This window comes from Electrophorus electricus, chromosome 14, assembly GCF_041902795.1.
Source record: "Electrophorus electricus isolate QZ-2024a chromosome 14, ASM4190279v1, whole genome shotgun sequence".
Lineage (NCBI taxonomy): Eukaryota > Metazoa > Chordata > Actinopteri > Gymnotiformes > Gymnotidae > Electrophorus > Electrophorus electricus.
The window spans coordinates 21,697,566-21,720,198 of NC_137510.1; the positions used below are offsets into that span (position 1 = coordinate 21,697,566).

The window sequence follows — 22,633 nt, forward strand, 5'->3', positions numbered from 1 at the left end:
AAGTACACCTACGTGTGGGAGACAGCTGTGAGACAAATACCGTGTGTCTGACCACTCACCCAGGGAGAACCACATGTGTGGTGCCAACAGGCACGATCTCCATGGATTTCCCCCAGAACTTATTCTTCCACCTCATATCTGCAGGCATCACACAAAAACCTGAGTCACACGGAAACAGGCCACACACACAGCTTCAGAGCTTACTGATCGCATCCTCCCAGAACCCACGTTTCACCTTGCCAGAAGATGAAGTTTTTAGAGTCCGCATGACATGCTGAGATTGGCGGGTGATGGCTGACCTGGTGAGACACAGAGAGAGTGAAAGCGGTTGGATAAAAGCAGAAAACAAACCAACTCGAATAAAAAAAAAAAAAGAAACTGTGTAACAAACAGGACCTGCTACCTGCTCCGCTATGAAGCGGAATCCTTTCTCTGGACGCTCGCACTCGTATGTCTCCCCCAGCAGAGGGTTGAAAGGCTTCCCTCCCGCTCGGTAATAACTGGCAGCATAGCCCGACACAGCGAATGTCGCGATGTACACCTACGTAACACAAAGAGAGCGGCAAGTTACGGGCAAAATTACACAGGCGATCCTCTGCCGCCCCAGCCGAGGGCCTCCGAGTCGGGCGAAACCGCTCGTCGGGTTCGGGAACCGCACAGCACCAGGGCACGGGCCCGCGGGTAGCTGGAGGGGATCAGATGCAGGACGCGATCTTCCTGGGGAGGAAAGTAAGCAGCGCAGGGCTTGTGCCCTCCTAACGGCTGCACTCTCCCACTTCCTGAAATGTGGAAACTCGAGGAGGCGAGGAAAAATCGGCCTGGCCGTAAAATTCATTATAAAGACACCCGAACTCATCGAGGCAGAAGGCAGTTCCATCTGTTCTTCACAAAGCCATTACAGATCACCTCTCCACCACTCCATTGGTCCTCCCACCGCTGTAATGAGTACTGGCAGTGATCTAATGCAGATCAATGGGAGAGAGTCTGTCTGGCTCTGAAAGCTCTTCCGATGTAGAGCTGGTACAGTACTGTGGGTTACACGTCACTCGGGACCAATCAGTGAACGCAGAGCAGCAAGTGGAACACTCCAAGTCCCCTTTAGTGCAAGTGACTAAATTGATTTAGGCCTCCGACATACAGCCAGTAAAACCTGGGACTGCTCTCTCGGTAATCTTTTCACTTTTTCTCGAGTTTGCCACGACTGACATGCATCGGTTTGTTCAAAAGAGCAGAATGAAAACAGCATAGCTATGACCGAATGTCTGATGTTCTCTTATAACCTGTGCAACTTGGGTAAAACCTCTGGTTTTAAAGGATTGCATCCTGTCTGAAGGAAGAAGCTTCGTTAGCACTTTTCCTCGTTACTGAGCTTCAAAGTCACAAGTTTAAGAGATTTCTGCTCCCATTCTTAGCTACTGCCAATAAGCTAAATGCTACCATAATGTTTGTTTTTTAATGTTTGAGGGTATGCCGAAAGAAAGCTAGACACTGAAAGTAGGCTATTACAGTAAATATTATTGGAACCATCTTTTAAATGAGCTACATAATTCCCAACATCTCCTCTTCCATTATCGCTGTGAATGTCAGTGGATTGACTAAACTGGAACTGGTCAATGCAAAACATTTGACTGTCATTGCGACACAGTCACGGTTGATGGCAGAAGCTCTCAGGTGAACTGTGATTGGGCATACTTTTAAAGGCACGGTTCCAGTAACAAGAAATCTGATAGGGTGTGACTAAGTGACGACATAAATCAAACATCCTGGACTCAATGGGGACAAGTCAGTTTGCACAATGGGAGAGATTGCTGAAGAAAGCTCATGTTACTGACATCATATAGCCATTGTCTTTTGTGATGTGGTCAAGTTCATGTAGCTACTGTATACTGCGTGAGCGTGTTTCCCCCGTATACTGCGTGAGCGTGTTTCCCCCGTATACTGCAGGGGAAAACTGGCCAACAAAATATAGGCCACAACAGGCTGCCAACTTCAGTTCTTCCTGGAATGTACTTCTTGTTATAGACCTTTCTCTCAGGTCACAATGAAGCCTTCCTCAATAACACACACAATGAGATGTTTAGCATTTGGCACAAGCGATGGAAAAAGGTTTTAATGAAATTGCTCAGATTCAGAAAAAGATGAGTAGTGATGCTCTCTTTTTTTTCCGTTCTTTCGTTCTTTCTCTCTTTCCCTACCACAGTGAAACACTGGGTTGGCTATAAAGCAAACAGTTTCTAAACAAGGTTCCCCTAAAGCTGCGGCTGTGACTGCAGTCATTTATAGAGCACTTAGTGCTCTGAGCTGCGAGCGGGACCGTGTGCTTCGCTCTCCGTCACTGGTCTCCATTTCCTGTGGCACTCTGACATAAGCAGTCATAAACAGACACCTCAGTACTTCAGGATACCATTCTTCATCATCTTATTCTGCTTTAGAAACACGGAAATTAACATACAGGTATTTACTGGCAAAATAAACTTTGTTTTAAAAGGTTTGCATATTTTTTTATAGTTCAAAAATGATCTTGCATTTCTGTTACTTTCTCTACCCCTTTGTTACACCCACTCACATATTAAAACAGGTGTGTGTGCATGTGCGTGCACGTGCTTGACATGTACCATGCGCTCAAACGGGTCCTGTGTGAGCGCAGCGCGGTCGAGCAGCTCGCTGTATTCCAGCTCCTCACACAGCCTCTGCAGCGTGTTGAGTGGCTCGTTCAGCTGCACCGGCATGGCTACCTTGGACAGGTCCTTGCCTATGTTGTTCTTCAGGATGTTCCACAGGCTGATGGTGCTCGCGCTGGGGCAGGGTGAGGGCAGCGTGGCGCGCCGCCGCCCCTGGGGGGCGCCGTTCTTGACGAGCCCTGAAAGCAGATGGAGGGTTCACCGGATCTGCGAGTCCTGCACCTGTTCTATGCTGCTGGATCCATTCTGTGCTACACGGGTCCAGAAAACTGTTGTTGAGGCACAAAAGAAATATGAACAGACGCCTCGAGTCAGGACCCGGCTCGTCTTTTGCGTCAGCCACGAGAAACGTACGGCTTGTTGGCTTTTATTTTAATATTAACTTTTGTATTAGTCTTAATTTAGGCCAAAAGGGCTGCAGATACGAAGAGACAGAAGACCTCCTACCGGTGAAATGCCCACCTGAGCAGACCCTCTGGTTCTGAACTTCATTGTTGAAGTTGTCCACGGAGGCATCGTCGCTGACATCGCTGATGTATGACTCGTCATCCGAAGGCTGGCAGGAGAGAGCAGACATCCTCGTTACCGCACTTGCTGTTACCCTAAATACAGCTCAGTCCCCCCCCCCCCCTCATGGCAGGTCACCAGTGCGCCTGGAGATGAATGATGCCAATCCCCCCCCACACACACACACACACATTATGGTCGTGGGAGACTGGTGGAAGTATGTATGGTATGTGTGTGAGATGGAATTAGTGTGAGAGTATGAACAAAGGAGAGAGAGAAAGATATGAAATTATGAGAGACAGAGTGGGAGAGAGAGAGAGACAGAGTGAGGGGAGAGAGAGAGAGAGAGATAGAGAGATGGAGGGATTCTCCCAAGAGATGGTAGCTAACAAATTTGCACATGGTTCTTTGGAGGGGTATTTTTAGGCATAAGCAATTAGTTCCGTTTTCACATTATTTTTGCCACTGGAGCTGCCTAGGCAGATCTGTCCAAAGCAATAAATAAACAATGTATATGTAAAAAATAGAACCCAAGACAAAAATGAAAAGAGAGAGAGAGAGCGAGAGAGAGAGAGAGCGAGAGAGAGAGAGAGCGCTCTTTATCCTGAGAGAAAGATTTCCAGAGGCAGGTTATAATCCATTTTCAGACACATAGTTGTCTATAGCAACAGCTGTTTCAGTTTTTTAGTAGGACAGCTATACAGTCCACTTGACCGGACCCACCTGAATACAGAGCAGAATCCAGCCTACACACTACTGCAGCAATTACACATTTAATTGTACAAGTGACACACCTACAGCAGGGAAGCAACAGTGGACACAAGAACTGTTGGAGGCACAGAGAAACATGGTGTCAGGAGAATATGATAAGCTAACAAGGTGAAGAGACACTCACAGATGTGCACACTGCAGAATGAGACTGAGATAGTTGGACATAGCATGCAGACAGTGTGACAAGAGACCAAGAGTGTCCTCACTTCATTCTCAGAAGAACTGGCTGACACCAAGACCTCCTGTGCATCAAAGAACTCTGACATGGACTCCGTAATGGACGTCTGGCTGTCATCGGACGTTTGGTGGACAAGGGATCGGGCACAGTCCACAGACTCCTACATCCGGAGGGGAAAGTCATGTTTATGGGAATGTCAGATAGGAAATTCACATTGTGTGTGACTGGTAGATATTGATCTGTAGCACATTCGGTTACAATTCAAAACAGAATACTGAAAAATACTTAACAAGATGTTGCTTCAATCTAAACAAATTTTTAGTTAATAAAAATCAGTTAAAGTGACTTCGTCAAAAAGATGGTTACTTCTTTATAGATGAAACAGCCAAGCCCAATTAGCAAAGCGCTGACTCACGTAATGGCTTTTGACTTTAAACAGAGAGGGATGCCAAAGGCTGGGAGTACAAGCCAAGCTATCCGTGGAAAGCAAACTGTTGAGTCACGTGCTATTTTAGAAAGCTGTTGACAGTGTGAGCCCATAGGAAAGTACCAATACATTTTTATTCCTATATTTGAGCTGAGCAGCCTTTCACGCTACTGTACATTACTTACTTAATGTCTACAAACATCAAATTTATAATTCAATCTAACTCTATGACTCACTTTATGATCAGATTTAGTTCGCTGCTAGGAGAGACAGGGAAAGCATAACAAATCCAGGGCTTGGGGTTTAGCTGGGAGCAAATGTAAGGAGTTCAGTCTTATTTGTGCTTCACTGAAGAATCAGCCCAAGCCTTCCGTGTGGCTCCGCCATGAATACAGTGGTGATGTTGGTGAGGGTGGGGTGCTGTGATGGTGCAAATTCTCCCCACACCCACCTGTAGTGGGCCAGTGCTGACATTTTTAAAGACAGTGGCCTCTGAGATATGCGACTCTGTGTGTATTTTACAGAGGCGCTCTCTCAGATCAGAGTTCTGTGCTAGAGCCTGCAAAAGCAGAGGGCAACCAGCACACACACACACACACACACACACACACACACACACACACACACACACACACAGCTTGCATGCGGCACAGATAATTCTGGCTTTGCTCTTAAATCTTTCTGAACATTTTTATCAAAAAAGTGAATTCAGAAGTAATATAAGGAAATATAAACTAATTAAACAACAATCTCATTAAGCAATTTTTAATTGGACTGCAAATGTCAAACAACTCAGATACACAGCCTAAGCCCTGGTTAGCGCAGTGCCTGGCAGAAACGCAGAGGCAAGAACGAATCTAAAAATGCTAAGAATGTTACAAAGCAAATGCAGAGAAAAAAGCATGCAAGAAGATTAAATATAGTTGTGTGTGTGTGTGTGTGTGTGTGTGTGTGTGTGGGCCTTACGGAGGCCAGGGCACTCTTCAGACCCACGATCTGTGTGGAGGATGCAGAACTGGTCTCCTGCTCCAGCATCTGTCTCAGTCTGTCCTTCTCTGCTGTCAGGGAGCCCAGAGCGCTCTTCATGCTGCTGTGCACTGCAATCACAAAGTTCAAGTCCCTTCAGCTTTGCCCGCATGCGCACGAGGAAAAGCAGAGCTCGCCTTCTCATGCCAAGACAGCAAAAACCTCTCTGGCCGGGCGCACACTCAGGTTCTCAGTAGATAAGCATGGAAGACCCGCCTGCCCAGTACGACTTTAATCTCGCTCCAGTGGCTCAAGTGGCTGTATAAACATGTTCCGCTGCACACTATGCTTTTCCTGAACCGACAGCTGTTGCCCTCAGACGGCTCGGTCGACAGGCAGCAGGGACAAGCCCTCCGAGCGTCTGCACTGAGGGTGTCTGCCGCCATGCTGCTCATCTCAGAGTGTCTCACACTCGAAGGGGCTGACGGGCAAAGGAGTGGGACCTGTTTACATTCCTAATGGCTAATAATAATGACATTCCTAACTGTAGTAGAGGATGTGCAATGAACAGTTGTTACACATTACATGGCCCTCGCACAGTCTTCTCAGTTAAACTCTTCCTAGGCCTCTGGCTATGCCGGATTACCTGCAGATGGGGTGCAGTTAGCCGAAAGCTATAGCAGGAGAGACACTGTGTTATCTGAGAAACAGCACAGCTATGTGAGAATACTGCCAACGAGTGTTGGACAGGTGTCACTGCGCTTACGGTTGTTGGCAACGCGGCAGAAATCTTCTTGCAGTTTGGACACATCTATGGGAATGTCGAGGACCTCTGGATAGCTCTTCTCAATGGCCAGATCCTGGGAGGAAAGATTGGGATTGGAGGCATGGAGGCGGAAGGATCCGGAGGAGATGCAGCTGGGAACCTGAGACGGGATGCAAGAAACAGACAGAATCAGTTTTCACGGTTCATCCATTTCAGTGATGTGACTCCATGTGACAATTTGCTAATTTGCTGAATTTGTGCTACAACTAGGAACAGTTCAATTCAATGGAACCTCAGTTACCATCAGTTTATTTATCACTAAATCATCCATTCCTTTTAGAATTAAGAGGAACATGTTTAAAACACAAGTTACTTGCTTTCTAGTATTCAGCTTGGAATGAACATAGAGATCAAATCATCAGTTATCTTCTTCAGACAGATAGACAGATAAATAGATAGATATTTGAAATTGTAGTAATTGAAGTATACAGTTTCCAGTGTAATTGTGACTCTATATCCCAGAATTACCAGGAAATTATTAACTGGGTCAGCAGATCCTCAGAATATCACTCAAACTCACTAGTTACTCATCTTTTCAGCCTATAAAGACTCTGCTGTTTCACTTGGCCGATGTGGAAGTGCTAACTGAGCATTTCTAGTCTGCCTGTTGACCCATGTATCATCTTCTGTTCTGGCTTTTCTGAGTTCTGGTTTTGGAGTGTCTCTCTGGATTTGCCCTGCTGGTTTTTATATTTTGGAGAGTGTTTATTACTACAGCTCAGACACCCCATCTGCTGACTGTTTGTTTCTCGCCGCCGTCTACAGTTTTGAATATCTCTCTCTCTCTCTCTCTATCTCTATCTATATCTATATCTATATATATACACATTGAGGGTATGGACATCTGTGGGTATATGTTGTGAAGTCCTTTCAAAGTGCATAACCAATTCCCAAAGGCTCATTAATTGATTTAACAGTACTGCCAATTATTGCGGATACAGGCTATAGGAAAAACTCTCTTATGATTAAATATTGACCTTTTACCCTATATTCTAGTAAACTGGCCACTGATGATTGAGCGCCACTTTACTCTATAAATTAGTGTTTGGACCTCCCACAGAGAAATATAATTCTGACACATAACCTGAAATGACTTGACCTCTCTGTCAACATACCACCAGCCTGCCGTGTTAAGCTGGTACCTGTAGGGTGGCTTTGCTATCTTTCCCATAGTTTTTGGGACGCCATTTCCTTATAAGCCTTTTCTCTTTTTTAGGGCTGTCAAATGTTGATGCCTGCAGACAGAGAGACAAGACTTTGTTCTTGAAATGTTCCCTGACCTGTGGTATTATTTTCAGCATGATTCCACAAAAAGGCCTTCATTGGCTAAACTACAGGCTCCAAATTCTGCTACTCACAGAAATGGTTCTACTAATGCTAGCCAGCCATTTTGAGTGATAAGAGAGATGGATTCATTACAGTTGCAGAGGCTGCCGTTAGCAACAATTATGTGAAAATAATCGGATTTTGTCCAGCCAAACCCACTTTACCACTGTTTATTCATTTCTAATGAGGGAAGCATCCATGAGCTTCGTCCTGAGCCGTCTTTCTCAGCCTCCCTTTCTGGGAACATTACCAGCGCTGAAACGCTGTCGTAAAAGACGAGGGCACACCAATATTGGAGCGGCAGCGTCCTGCACACCTCTCACGTTCATTGGCTGAACCCAGTACCCTGTACCCAGAGGTGTGACGGGCCCGCGGGCCTTGTTTGAGGAACGCGCTGCTAACATAAAACACTGCAGCCGGAAGGGCGGCGTGACCTGCAGAGCATTGATGGCAGGCGCAGAGCAGGTACGGTGCAGGACCTCCATGCTTCTCAGCAGATGATTCAGCTCCAGCAACTGAGTCTCACACTCAGACAGCTCTGGGGGGGGGGGGGGAGAGAGAGAGAGAGAGAGAGAGAGAGAGAGAGAGATGGAGCGAGTAGGAGAAAAGCAATAGAAAGGATCAGAGCAACCATGGGTTGGCAAAAGCTGCAGATCTAACAACTCTGGAGACAGTCACAATAAAGTGTGTGAGTGAGAGCGTGCGTGTGTGTGTGTGTGTGTGTGTGTGGATACATATGTATGTATAAATGCACACCTTTGGAACACTTGTCGAAATCATCAGAGGACTGGAGCCAGGCAGCCACCTTGGCCTGGATGGGGAAGGAGTTGGGCGAGTGGAGGGAAGACTGCTTCATAAGAGACAGAGATGCATGCTGAACATGGAAACACACACACACACACACACACACACACACACACACACACATTATAAAACCTACTACTAACAAAAATGGACCCCCCCCCCAAAAGTGTTGTCTGTTGTCTTCAACATCTTAACCTTATAAGCCTGTGCATCATGGCATATTCTGAACTTGCCCCAGCACCAGCGGTGTATGAGGGCTGAGCTGGGTCACCTTTCTGGAAGTCTGGCTTTCAGCAAAGATGACGGGGGAGGACGGGGAGCAGTGGGGGCTGAAGAGAGCTTTCTCCTGGGGAAACATGGAAATCTCGTTCTGCCGGTACAGCCGGTGGTGACGCAGCTTGGAGACCCATTCGTCAAACAGCTCCTGAGACTTAATCTAGCGGTACGGGAAGACTGCACTCACTGCCCATGGTCAAGGTTTCATTAACAGGGTCTCAGCGGACCTTTACGTTACTGATACGCTCCACAGCCTCTACGTTACTACGCTTTCTTCTAGAAGATATTCTACAGGGCAAATCCTACACTTATCTATTTTGTACCAACACTCACCTGCTAGTTCATTTACCTTACAGGTGCACTTTATAAATGTAGAATCGCGAACTCTAACCCATCTGTTGCCATGCACAGTTTGTTAGCTCTTCTTCCACCTTCATTATTGGCCAGCTTCGGACCACCGGACCTCTGCAGACGTTGTCTATGTAGTGGACCCCTCTTAGCACTGCAGCGAAATAGCGGTTCAACTAACAGGAGTGCCAGGCACTGCAGTGCGGCTGGAGTCTGCATACAATGTCTCTGCTTGGCTGAGATGGATCTGCTGCCCAAAATATCCCATCAACAGCAGGCTTATGATCAGAAAGTGACCCCAAATAGAACGGTTGGAAAATGGCTAACAAACTAGGCATGGCCACAGATGGGCCAAAGCCTACAAGGTGCTTCTAATGAAGCTAGTCGTGAGTGTAGAATGCAATGTAGCAGTAACAGTCACTCAAATCTATCCTGCTGTCTGCCTACCATCATTTTTAACCTGTCATTTGCTATCTGGGCAGCTTCCAGGGTTATGTTTCATTATTTTTTTCACGGGCCTGTACACATGAGGTTGCTGTATGTTAGAAGAATCCCAGAACACTATGTTATATGTTTTATAACTAGAAAACACTGCCTTATATAACTATTCATTACATCATGATCACTGCTTAAAATTCACACTAAAGAAACAGGATACTTATTATCACAAATGATAGATGGAGACTCTTGAAGCCTCAGGAAAACCTCAGGTTTAGTCAGTCAATCTCCATGCATGCCTTCTCTGTACTGGGGTCAGTTTTCCCAAGACCTAATAGGTATTTACCTTCAAGTGATAGATGTTTTCCTCTGCATCCAGATCAATGCACTTGGTCTTGTTCTTAATGGCCATGACGGACAGGCCCACGTCGATGCAGCCATGCAGTTTGCCCTTCTCAATCTGTTAAATACAGCAGTCCCATGGAGCCACACCTGAGTGCAATATAACCAAACACCCTTCCAGACTAATGCAATGTCTGGGATACTCACTGAGGAAAATAGCTACAGGTAAAACAACCCCTTGTCTTACTTACACTAGTTGCAGCTACATTTTATTGGACACCACGAGGACTTGTAAAGATTTCATTCACTTTGCGCTTAGAATGACAGGCCGTTTTTCCATTAATCAGCACCCCCACCAAGAAAAATAAATACAGTGTAGATTTAGAAATTTGTTGAATTAATCGCTCTGCACAACTCTAGCCACCGTCTCAAAGCCTGTTAAGCCTCGTGGATGAAATTGGGACCTTCACATTTGCCACGGGAGTCAAAAAGCCACAAAGAAAAAGCATTTAAGCCAAATAAACTATGCAGACGGAGGAGAATGGGGAGGAAGAGCGCAGGGAGTGAGCAAGTGAGGGAGTGATGAGGAAGTGAAGCAATGTGTGGGCGAGTGAGAGAAAGAAAGCGTGGGCTGCTGGGTGTGATATACAAGGAGAGTGACTCATGAGTGATGAGTGCCCTTTATACTCACGTCAGTTGAGCTCTTGGCATACTTCAGAATGCCCTTATCCAAGATAAAGTATCTCTGTAGCCCAGGTGAAACAGAGAGCATGAGAGAGAAATTGAGATGAGGGCAAATTCAGAGCTTAAATTATGCACTCTCTTAAGTTTGTACTGTACAGTGGAGGTATGAGAGGCTGCTTGTGTTTGCTTCTGACTTCTACCTCTGTGGAATTTCTTTGTTGGATTGCCAGCCTCTGAATAATCTTTCTGAATAAAATAAATTATTCTCCATCCTTTCCATCTCTCTACCTTTTTGTGTGTGTTGCATTACATCTCTCTAACAAACTCTCTCTCTCTCTCTTTTTGGATGGCTGCCCAAGACTAACTATTCATATTCTCTTTTCTTCTACGTGAGAAAGTGGAAATGTGTTGAAAATTTACTCTTTTTTTTTAGCAAAAGTGTAGAAACTAGATTCAACATTCATCCTTCACAGGGGCTACTGTCCTGCACTCATTAGAATTATTCAGCAGTAAACAGCAGTTCCACCAAAACTTGTTCAAGCCTATCTGGATATTTTTAGTTGTGAACTGAACCACATTCATATAGCAAGGTATCCAGTGGCCAGACCAGTACAATCAGCCAATTTAAACCAAATGGGATTTTACAGCCTGATTTCTAAATGTGGTCCAAGGCAGAATGCATCAGGGAGGTCAGTCTTCATGTTTAGCAGTCACTTGTGATCAGCTAACACGTCAGACACAGCCACAGACATTATGAGCTGTGCAACATGTGAAATGGCTCCTGCAGATAGGGAGAAAAGTAGCGGCGAAGCGTGTGTGTGTGTGTGTGTGTGTGTGTGTGTGTGTGTGTGTGTGCGCGCGCCGTGTGTGTGTGTGTGTGTGTGCGTGTGCCGTGTGTATGTGTGTGTGCGTGCGTGTGCCGTGTGTGTGTGCCGTGAGTGTGTACATGTGTGTGTCGTGTGTGTGTGCGTGTGTGTGTGCGTGTGCCGTGTGTATGTGTGTGTGTGCGTGTGCCGTGTGTGTGTGCGTGTGCCGCGTGTGTGTGTGTGTGTGTGTGCGTGTGCCGCGCGCGCGTGTGTGTGTGTGCGCGTGTGTGTGTGTGTGAGTGCCTTGTGCCGTGTGCATGAATGTGTGAGCGGGCAGTGCAAGGGTCAATCAGTCAGCGAATGGTTCAGCTGGTTACATCTGCCTGTTCTAAGTGCCATTCTTCCAGTGCAGTTGTGCGGTCATGACACGGATAGTGGACATGCGGCACCACAGATCCATGTGTAAATATAAAGTCTGTGCAATATTTCAGAAATTATTCGAAAAAGTTAAAAACGTTCAGTGCAATATTCTGTTCCTTTATTTTAGATTTACATCTTTACATTATTTTTTAGATTTTAGTGCAATATTGTTTTAAATGCAGTATATTTTGTGTTTTTGTTTGTCCTAACTTGTTGCTTGTTTTTGATTTGCACTCATCAGTAGTAGCACTAATTTTGTTTTAGATTTTGTAAAATTACAGTAAAGGCATTCTATTCTATTCTATTCTATTCTTTATGTTGGAAGTGGCCTACGGCACCTGTGGGGTGTCTCTGGTACAAGCCCACCTTGTGCCATCCCTTCATGGGCCATTTCCTCTTCTTCAGCATGTAGCCTTCCTGCCTCTCAGGGTCCTGAATGTTTCCTCCACACCCACGTAACCCTTCCACGATCTCCCAGCTGTCCTGTATACACACACACACAAACACACTCCTGAGTTCACAAAAGTTTGCATAGGCACATACTGCCTCTTTCTCTCTCACACACATACATAAACACTCAAACACACATACATACAACTGTCTGTCTTATGTGGGAAATCAAATATAGCTGATAGAAAGTTCCATTTGTTGAATTCCGTACTTTAACCTCTTGTATTGTTTAGATTGAACACTGACTAGCTCACCAACACTGACAAGACGTTTCCTATAAGTACACTATGAATTGAAAGTTGGCCTAAATATTACACATGCATTTGATCTGTAATATTCACATATTCACATGGGTGTATATTATCAATTTGCCACAAATGACAGTGATTAACTGAGCGGCTAGGACTGCAGGGTAATGGAATAAATTGGAAATAAGAGAAAAAACTTTTTGCTATCTGAGCCTAAAACCCTTTACTCTACAGGCACAACCTGTTGCACAAGAGAAGTGTTGTACTGGACAGAAAAAATCTTAGAAGTTTTGCAAAAGAATTCAGGAATTCAGAAAGGTACCGGACAGAACAAAACAGGGACATTTTGCAGAAGAAGGCTTTATTGATCTTGTCATGTTTTCTTCAAAAGAAAAGCTTTCACTCGTCCAGAATATCTGGAGAAATATCTCCAAGGCTTTGGAGCTCAACATAGCACTGCCTTGGCAGCACAACTGTGGAACCAGGGCAGACAATAAAGTGCTTATTTGCTATATACAAACGTATGCACACGGTTCCCCATGCATTTATACTAGAGAACAAAGCTTATATCCACAGAGTGAACTGCTCTCAGTGCTCATACGGTAAAGCTCATTAACTAGGAGTCTTTTACACTGGATGTTCATTAAAAGATTGTAGAAAAGCAAAATCTGGATCCTTACTCTGAGAAGCACATACACAAACATGCACATGCACGCACACACCAATCCCCATACAACCCCCCCTCCCCACTCGCACGCTCACCTGACGGCTGTCATGTTTGGAGGAGGAGCTGCTATTGCTGCGAGACGGAGAGGAGATCTTCTGGGACATGCTGGAGCTCTTCTCCTCTGAGCTCGTCCCGCACGTCCACACGGACAGGATGGTCTTGGGGGTGGAGTTAGAGTGGGAAGAAAGCGGGGGCAGGGAGAGGAAGAGTGTGTCGGGAGACTCGTGGAGTTCACCTAGGCATCATGACACAGGGGCACTATGGAGAAGGAGAGGGATGAGAGAGGAAAAGCAGGGAATGGATCTCAGCAGGGAATGAATCACGGGGAATCACACATCACTAGTGTTCAGAATTAGCACCGTCAAAATCACAAAGCTTGTTTTGCAGTCAGCAAGGTCGACCCACGGGCGTTTCATGGACTCTCCCACTTTCACGCACGTTTCTGACCTATTTATTTAACATACAATATCAGGAACGCTCCCTGCCTGAGCTCTGACCGTTCCGCCCACGGCACATCCCGCCCATTTAGAGCGGCACAGCCACGGGCGCTCTCACGCGCTCTGTCGCGCTCACTTGCCTGCCCTACTGTGAGAGTTCATTTAAGAGAGCAGCAGCTTGCAACACACCGTCGCATCGCAGGGTTGGGTCAGAGGATGAGTCAGCCGAGCTACTCCCCCCTAACCTCATCTTCCTCCTCCATGCTGCTCCGCTCAGTCAGGCTGGTACAGCCGAGACACGAGCACCTTGACCCCTGGCAAGGAACGGAACAGAATGTGGGAAATAATTCCCGTGCTAAAAAGGCAATCTCATTTCTGCCCTTATCTCCTACACTGCCTGTACCACACTGTGAGAATGCTGCTCTGTTTAAGATAAAATATATACTGTTAAAAATTCATCTCCTAGGTTAAAAAGAGTGCATCTGAAAAGAGTGTAGACAGGGAGAGCAAACATTAAAATGCTCAGCTGCAGGTTCATTATTTGTATTTGATTTGATGGTTTTGTATAACATTGGGGATGCAAGAGATAATTATTGAATCATTGCAAATCAACATAACTCAAAGTTTTTATTTCCCACTACTGATTCCCTCATGAGTGATGTTAAACCAAACACTCAAGCTTCTAATATCAGCTGCGAGTAGTTTTGGTGGATAAGATTATTAATATTAGAGGTAAGATTCCATTACACATATATGCATGGAGGCTCTGCCCACTTTAACCAGGAAATATTGGATGCGTTTACTCCAGTCTCCTTGGACAAACTAACACTGCACAGTTCGTCTCTAGTGCCTATAGCATGTCCCCTGCCAATTTTCTTAAAAACATTTTGGTCCTCATCTTCTAGGAATTGTGAATCTTTCTCTCACTTCAGTGTGTGTTCCAGATTGCTTTAACAGTGTATATCCTCTTCTTAAGAAACCTGGCCTTGACTGTAATGATTGTAATGATTTTAGATCCATTTCCAAACATCCTTTTATTTAAAAGAATTGTTCAATTCAGAATTTTAGTATGGCTTGACCCCATCATAGCCTTTGTCACCGTGGATCATAGTAACTTGATAAACAGGCTTAGTTAAAGGGATGGTATTTAAGACACTGCTCTAAATTGGTTTTTATTTATTTAGCCAATGGTTTTCTTAAAAATAAGATGTCATTTGGGCAGATTTTTTCTGTGGGTTACTTCAGGTTTCAATTCTTAGTCCTATTTGATTTCATTTTAAATACTTTAAATACCTCCTCTTGGTGTTTTAATGTTTCCTTTTCTTTTTATGCAGATGATATGCAGCCGTAGTTCTCTGTTAAGTGGAGCAGAGTCGCCCATCTAACTGCGTGCTGCTATTGTAGCTATTATGGACCGGATAAAACAGAATTGGTTTTAGTTGGTTGTTGGCCCTGGCCATATTCCTAGGGATCTGCAGATAGCTCTTGGTTCAGTCACATAAAAAGTAATTCCTTTTTGTAGGAACCTTGGCACTGTTGTTGATTCTCAATTACAGTTTTTTAGTGAATATTAAGAAATTTGTCTGGCCTTTTTTCCAGCTAAGAAATATTGCTAGGATTATGTCTATTTTGTCTTTTCAGGACACAGAGAGGATTATTCATGCATTTGTCTAATCTTGTTTATTGCAATGTCTTATATACTTGCTTTAATCAAGCAGTTCTGGCACAGCTAGTTAGTCCAAAATGCAGCCATTCGAATGTTACCACCAGACACAGGGACCACATCAGCCAGTGAAGTTTAGGAGTGATTTTAAATTGCATATTCATAAGGCTTTTCATGATGAAGCGCCTAAATACATCTGTGAACTTTTCAACCCCACACAAGTTGCAGGTCACTGAAATCCTCCAACAAAAAGTATTAGACTGAAGTGTAAGGGGGGGGGGGGCTACCAAGCATTAATTTTGTTTCAATTTATTTTTAATTATTTTATTGTGAAACACTTTATAAAAATGCTATATAAATAAAGTTGATTGACTTATTTAATTTAGGTGATTTAAGGTTTGTCCTGAAAAAATATTTGCATATTGAGTGTTTACATATTCATATTCAGTAGAATGACGTATGGCTTCCCATATTATGTGTATAATGTCCTCAAGGGTTTAAACATGCTCTGAGCTATACACATCCACATAAGAGTAATTATGGAGTGTCACAGAACGCCCCCCTTCCCACTGATCATGTGGTACGGCCCACCAAGTGCAGCGGGAGCTCACTGCTGACTGTTCATCGCATCTTGTTTGCAACTGCACCACCCTTGTTAGCACACACCTGCACCTGGTTCTTTGTTTCGTTTATGTATGTATTTAAACGCCTGCTTGTGTGTGCTTATTTGTCAGCCGTTATTCGTGTTATTCGTATTCATGTACATGCTAGATGTTCATGTGCCTGGTAATGTTTGCGGTTTATGTTAGCTGTTTCTTGCTGATCGTGGTCATGGTGTATGGACTGTGAGTGCCATAGTGTTTCTCGATCTTGTCTTGTGGTAATAAATGTCTGTCTCCGTTGAGACAGGTCTGTGCATCCTGCTCCTTGCCCTGCTGCGCTCGGGCCATCACATGGAGTAGATCAAATATATCAGCAGCAGTATACGTGAAAGTAAACCGGGGGGAAACTTTTGTGTCTCTGGGTTTTGTGGGAAACTGAGTCCTCCAAAGATGTTTATTGGACAGATTTGACCTTTGTAAGCACATTTTATTTGTGAAGCAATGAATACAGCACCCTTAAAATAAACTCTGGCTGAGTCAAACTGTAAATTTTAGAAAGCAAAGCCCAGCTGTGAAAAGCAAAGCAGAACAGTTGGTTCCTGTATACTAATGTTCTGCCTAACCATTACTGTGCATGATTATGTACCCAGTTCCCCTGAGGTCTAATTACACAGCAGCATCTGATCAGTCATATGCATCTATTCACTTGAAATGAAACAATTCATAACCTGACTGAACTCAGGCCTAACGAATATGGCATTTGGACTTAACTCGACTGGAGATCTGGTCAAATACATCCATCCATCTCCATATTTGGGATTTTTTTTCTCCCCAATAGCATACAATAAAGCCCCCATGGAAGCACAACATGGCAGCATAGGATATGGGTGGGATCCTGGGAACCATGATTCTACTTGTATTTGCAATTACGATACCAAATCACTCAAACTTAATCATAAATGGCAAAATGTACAGAACTCTCTAGGCAGTAATTAATTTATTGATTCTCCTTCTATAAAGCAAAGCCAGTCTAAATAAGGTTTATGTTTGACATGTTTAATGTGCAGGCTTACTAACACTTTAAAAACCAGTGGAGTTCCTATTTTAGCATGAAATACTGAGTCATGCACTCAGCCAGGTGGACAGTGTCTAGCAAGGTTCCCTTTCTCGCCACCATGTGTCGGCAGGCTGCTTTCATTTGTGGTAAGCCAAGGCAGCCAAGCACGGAGGTGATTGTTTTAATTCCTCTCCAAGCAACAGCAGGCCCATGGCTTCCTAAAGCGCACACTGAGTTACCAGGGACCCGGCTAATTACGGCCCCAGCAGGAAGCTACAGAAAGCAGCGCCGGTGACTGGGCTTTTCCGCTACACTCCCGGTCGTGTCTAAATGACACTTACCGGTCTTAGACTCCCCTCCTCACCAAGAGCCTCTTCAGAAGTCTGCAGAAAGCAGCTGCCCCTTTGTGCCTCACCAATCATTTATTCATTCACTTTCCACTGATCACACCGTGCCACACACACACGCACGCACACACACACACACAGTGTGACGCACACTCTGCACACCACGCACATGTAACACTGGCAGGACATTTGTTTGATGTGTAAAAATTAAATCGGCGCAGAGTCATGTTTTGGGTGTTTGTGGGAAGGCAGTGAACTCCGGCATATGTACAGCTCTGAGCTGAATTTGAAGTGTTGTGGGAGAAAGATCATCACTAATAAACTAATAAAGGCATGTCGGCTGATGGGTGCTTTAACAGTGCTCACATTCAGAGCAACTGGAACTCTTAAATTTGAATGTGGCAAAATTATTAAGCCACCCAAGCATTAAATGTAATGCCTGAAATAGTTAGATTTTACTAATAGCCAAGGAGAATGAGAGATTTCTAAACCCAGGGCAAATATGACTCACCTCCAGGACCCCCAACGCAGACATGACAACAGAGCAACCACTCTCATCTTCCCCTGGGCACACAAATCCAGGCAAGTTGTATTTCTAAGAAAACATCATGAGGTCAAGAAAATAGGTGTCCATAAAAATGGACAGGAACGGCAATGTATGTCTACGTTAGAAGACAAAAATGAAGAAGCTTACAAAAGAATGCCGTACAGACACAGTGACCTCAGTCATTCAATCACAACCATGAAGAAAATCGCCCGGTTTCAGCCTACGTTTTGAATCTTATCCACATTCATCAAAACCTCGCCAGAACAAAGGCACTACATTTTCAACGGAAGCATCGAGGCTGCAAATGTCCTATTTCACTTTAAACTCTGCAAAGTGGAGGAAGCGATATCTGAAGAGGCCCCGCAGGTCAGCTCTCCACAGGCACCGTCACGCAGGCGTCCATGACCCCCTGACCCCCCCACCCCCACCCCACGGTGAACGCGACTGATGTAATTACGGGCTCAGGTAGGGTGAGTGACATCGTTTTTTACGTCTGCCGTTCTGTAATTCAATCTCCACGTCCGTCACAACTGGCAGGTAGGGCTCGTTTCTTTTGAAAGCAAAGCACCACGCGAACGATGCTAAAAATAACCAGCACAAAGCTCTGACCAAACAACAGTGAGAGCGGTTAGCTGGAGTAGCTAGAATGTTCCGGGAGATAAGTGGGACGTCACAAGGACTGTAAGGAGCCCAACTCAGCAACATCATGCAAACAACACATGAACCATCATGGTACTTCACAATAATAATTTACTTTACAACACCGAATAAAGCATGTAGAATTTTTTTTTGTAGTGCATAAAAATACTGATTGATAGAGCTATTGGAGTTATTCTAAAAATGATTATTTAAAAAATTGTCAAAAGCTGTTATTACCATTTGTCTATGTGAACCAAGCTAAATATAGCATAACAGCACAGTGTTAACATTGTTCCAGTACACTTGAGTATGGGCCATCCTCTACTGAGAAATGAAAGCAGGGCAATAACTGAGACCAAAGTGTAAAAGAAGGAAGAAAGCTTAACTCTGTGCACTGCTCACCATCCCATTCTCCCTCTAGTGCTACAGGTTGTGCACAAAAATCTGGATGAGCAGAGGGACGAAGTGGTGGCCCAGAGTAATTGCCCGTATCCCAGAGGACTGCTAATGGGGAAACAGACAAACCGGAGTCTGTGATGAGTAGAACGTGTGGTGGAGATCTGTCTCCTGCTTGCATAAGCAATGTGTTAACAGCAAACAGTGAATGAAACGCACACAGCAGCTGCAATCTGTTGACATAGCTGCTTATTGGCACTTTTTGGAAACATACGACGAAGCAGATTACAGGTGATAAAAGGCATTTTAGTTTCATGGCGCGTGCCGTTGGCACGTTGTAGGTCTAGTGTTTTGCTTCTGGAGCATCAGCAGAATGTCACACACATTGTCGATCAAGTTTGACTAGGCCTAATGAAATGCTGCACAGCTGGGAAACTGGGTCAAGCATTGCTACGTGAATGACTTAAACATAAACTGTTATAGGAGTGACACTCAAACAACCACAGCACTGTCCTGTTCATTGAACAGCAAGAGTCTTGTTGGCTGAACTTTTATATAAACACAAACAGTGGGTGCTTTTTCTGCCCAACATCTGAGCTCTGCTCTTCCGCTGCCTGCTCCCTCTCCAGCACAGCATTCCCTGTTGGTGCGTTTATCCAACGCCCTAAGCACACCCAGCCCACATGGTGAAACCCAGCCTTGTTACTGCCCATGACTGGACTGTTAGCTCGTTGCTGTTTTTTTTAAAAAGCGCATTTCCATCTCCACCTAATCGTTTGTTTGTGTGGTTCTCACCTCTCCGGGTTGTGGGCCAGCAACTTCCCACATCATGCAGGCTGGAGTTATGGATCCTTTCCCTGGATTGCCATAAACTGTACTACAGCTGTCTCCGTTTTTCCATGCATTAACTCTTCGGCTGTGAAATGCACAATATTTAGGACAAGCTTACACAGGGTGGTGTGCATGGGCAGAAAGCATCTCTGCTCCCTACAAATAAAGCCCGTGATCTTTGTGTTAGTACCACCTTGCGCTACCTACACTACTAGGTGAGCTACACTACACACAAACAGTAGAAGTGGTAGCTCAGTGGTTAAGGTACATGACTAGAAATCAGAAGGTTGTCAGTTCAAGCCCCACCACTACCAAGTCAGGCCCCTGAGCAAGGCCCTTAATTCTCAATTGCTCAAATTTTGTTCAGTCAGAATTGTGAGCTGCTTTGGATAAAACCATCAGCCAAAGTGATGTAATAGCTGCTATCTTTCTCATGAGGAGTTTACTGTCCATGTTCATTTAAGTCCTCTCAAATTCAATGTTGCCCATTTCAAATATAAATGATATCCCAATAATAGGCTAGTTAGTGAATCTTGCTAGAGCCATTTGTAATTTAATAGGAACAGACCTTTTGGCTATTCAGTAGCTGTTTGGCTTTAATTGATAAGCATGCGCGTTGTAAAGGTTATTAAATTATTAATGTGAGCTGTCTTTCATGTACAGGCTTAAGCATTACCCATCAGGCAACGCAGTTTTCTCAGTGTGCCTGGCCTTGATATGATCACTTTTATTAGTAGCGAAATTGCTGGTGATCTTCATGAAACATTATATCCTTCACATTATTATTGGTTTAGTAGGCTATTAAATTGTTCTATGAATTTATGGCACCAGCCAATGTTATTATTATTATTATTATTATTATTATTATTAACAATACATTTTATTTGTAACACACTTTCTTTCAAAGTGCTGCAAGGTAAAAGCATTCCTATAAAATAAAAAATCTAATATAAAACATAAAAATAGCAGCAATCAACCAAATAATTAGAAGTCATAAATACTGCTAAAAATAAATGTCTGAATCCTTTTTTAAACTCTTAAAATTGTCAATACAGTGATGCTGTGAAACCCCAAAGAGCAGTTTTTTTAGATTACATCATCAAACTGTGATATTTTAAAACCATAATAGGTGAAGATGTTGGTATGGGGGGGGGGGGGGGGGTCCTGATGTGAGTGCAATCTCTTTTCTTGGTCACTAATGATGATACAGACAGAAACAGCTGTTCCCAGATCAGTGCTCATACTGAAGGGCCCTCAGCATCCGTTGGCCACTGGAGCTTCCCGACCGAGCCCCGGGTATGACTCACGGCTCTGTCCTCTGTCAATCACATCCTCCCGAGCACAAAGCTCGTGCCATAGCCGTGTTTACCAGGATGACAGTATTGGAGGGACAACAGCTATAGCTACCCTAGCCAGCGTGGCATGGACTGATCTCACAAACAACCCTGTCCTGAGGCATACAAATTATGCATCAAATGATAATGGATGGATAAAGTTAAGTTTTTACTCTTTATTGCAACTATGCCACAAAGATGCAATCGTGTAAACACCGAGGCCACGGAATGTGCATAACGGTGGGCATGATCAAGGTGGCCTGTTGGTGAGAAGAGAAGAGAGAGAATGAGAAGTGGAGAAGATGGGTGGATGAAATTTGGGAGCACAGACACTGTAGGCCCTCTTGAGATTAGCACTGAGTGATGACAATAACTCAGCAACCATGAATTCATTGGATCCAGAAAAATCTCTGGTGATCTGTAAAGGCTTATAGAGTGGAAAACGAGGCCATGAATACTTCTTGAGGCTGAAGACTGAAGATTATGTTTTAAGTTCTAAAATTCTCAGCCAAGAGTTTTTAGAACACTAATATAGACCAGGGCCAGTCGGGATGCGGCATTACAACTCTGCATCATTATGGGTCTACACCAGAAATGCATGTATAGTAACAAATATACAGATGTGCATTTTGGCACTGCAGTATAATATGACAAAAAAGCCACAATATAACTCATTCAGCAAACTTTATTCTGGGTGTGTTACATTCTGCAAAAACACTGTCAAGCCTCTGCAGTTTTCAGTGCTTTGCTGGCATATCAAATCAACTGCACATTAATGTGTTGCCTTTCCACACACACACACACACACACACACACACCTTTCAGAGTGTGGTAGGAAGGCAGTCCATGTTTTGCTGAAGACTTGCTCTGCCAGGTGTGCTACTGGTCACTCCGTTCAACTACATTCACTCCATTACAATTCACTGGGGGCTAGTCAAGGTTCCTTATGGTCTTTGATTCATTATGGTGCAGTGCTGATCTAGAGCAACTCAGATAGAGAATTTCTAATGGACTCCCAGACGTGGATGATGTACGATTTTTTTTAAAGAGTACATATTTCTGCCAAAGCACGACCACATGGTCTGATCAGTTTATAAGTATGTGTATGTGTGTGTATGTGTGTGTGTGTGTGTGGGGGGGGGGGGGGTGTTATTTAGAAAGACAGCACATAAGACTAAATCTGCATATATGCTCTGTGCCTTATGTAATGGAGGTAACAGAGATGACATCTGTTGGTGAGATAGATCTGAATGGTGAGAAAGCTGATGAAATCTTTGGCATTCATCTCAGCATCTCCCTCCGGGTCATGAAAAGAAGGCTGTGTTGCTCACTGCTTCTCAATGAGACGGTTAAACAACTGCTTGAGAAAATGCAATCATAATTATCCATTGAAGAAACTCAGTTTTTTAGAGGCTTATACACACCCACATAATGTGTGAAATTCAATCACCATGTAGCAGGCGAGTGAGCCTTGGGGCACACCTTAACTAGAGCTGCAATAGATTACATTTCAGGCATTTGGTAGACACTCATACACAGTGACTTACATCTTCAT

The 22,633-nt window shown here is 44.2% G+C and overlaps 1 protein-coding gene across 11 annotated transcripts in view; it reads right to left on the minus strand.

Annotated features, from left to right (window-relative positions):
• The window catches only part of osbpl3b (oxysterol binding protein-like 3b), a 36,536-nt gene that overhangs the window by 5,741 nt on the left and 8,162 nt on the right, over positions 1 to 22,633 (minus strand). For 5 of the 11 annotated variants that reach the window (XM_035530628.2, XM_035530624.2, XM_035530627.2 and 2 more), the window contains 17 exons: positions 13,261 to 13,483; positions 12,167 to 12,283; positions 10,582 to 10,635; positions 9,895 to 10,008; positions 8,758 to 8,922; positions 8,439 to 8,556; positions 8,117 to 8,220; positions 7,499 to 7,591; positions 6,297 to 6,456; positions 5,531 to 5,661; positions 5,016 to 5,123; positions 4,166 to 4,297; positions 3,129 to 3,237; positions 2,616 to 2,860; positions 404 to 541; positions 236 to 299; positions 60 to 138 (listed from right to left, as the gene is read on the minus strand). In XM_035530628.2, coding sequence (XP_035386521.1) covers positions 60 to 138; positions 236 to 299; positions 404 to 541; positions 2,616 to 2,860; positions 3,129 to 3,237; positions 4,166 to 4,297; positions 5,016 to 5,123; positions 5,531 to 5,661; positions 6,297 to 6,456; positions 7,499 to 7,591; positions 8,117 to 8,220; positions 8,439 to 8,556; positions 8,758 to 8,922; positions 9,895 to 10,008; positions 10,582 to 10,635; positions 12,167 to 12,283; positions 13,261 to 13,329 — 2,000 coding nt within the window. In that variant the 5' untranslated portion in view covers positions 13,330 to 13,483. Of the gene's footprint in view, positions 1 to 59; positions 139 to 235; positions 300 to 403; positions 542 to 2,615; positions 2,861 to 3,128; positions 3,238 to 4,165; positions 4,298 to 5,015; positions 5,124 to 5,530; positions 5,662 to 6,296; positions 6,457 to 7,498; positions 7,592 to 8,116; positions 8,221 to 8,438; positions 8,557 to 8,757; positions 8,923 to 9,894; positions 10,009 to 10,581; positions 10,636 to 12,166; positions 12,284 to 13,260; positions 13,484 to 13,851; positions 13,873 to 22,633 lie in introns of those variants that run through there. The other 6 variants (XM_081696328.1, XM_026999992.3, XM_081696330.1 and 3 more) reach the window with 6 other exon arrangements.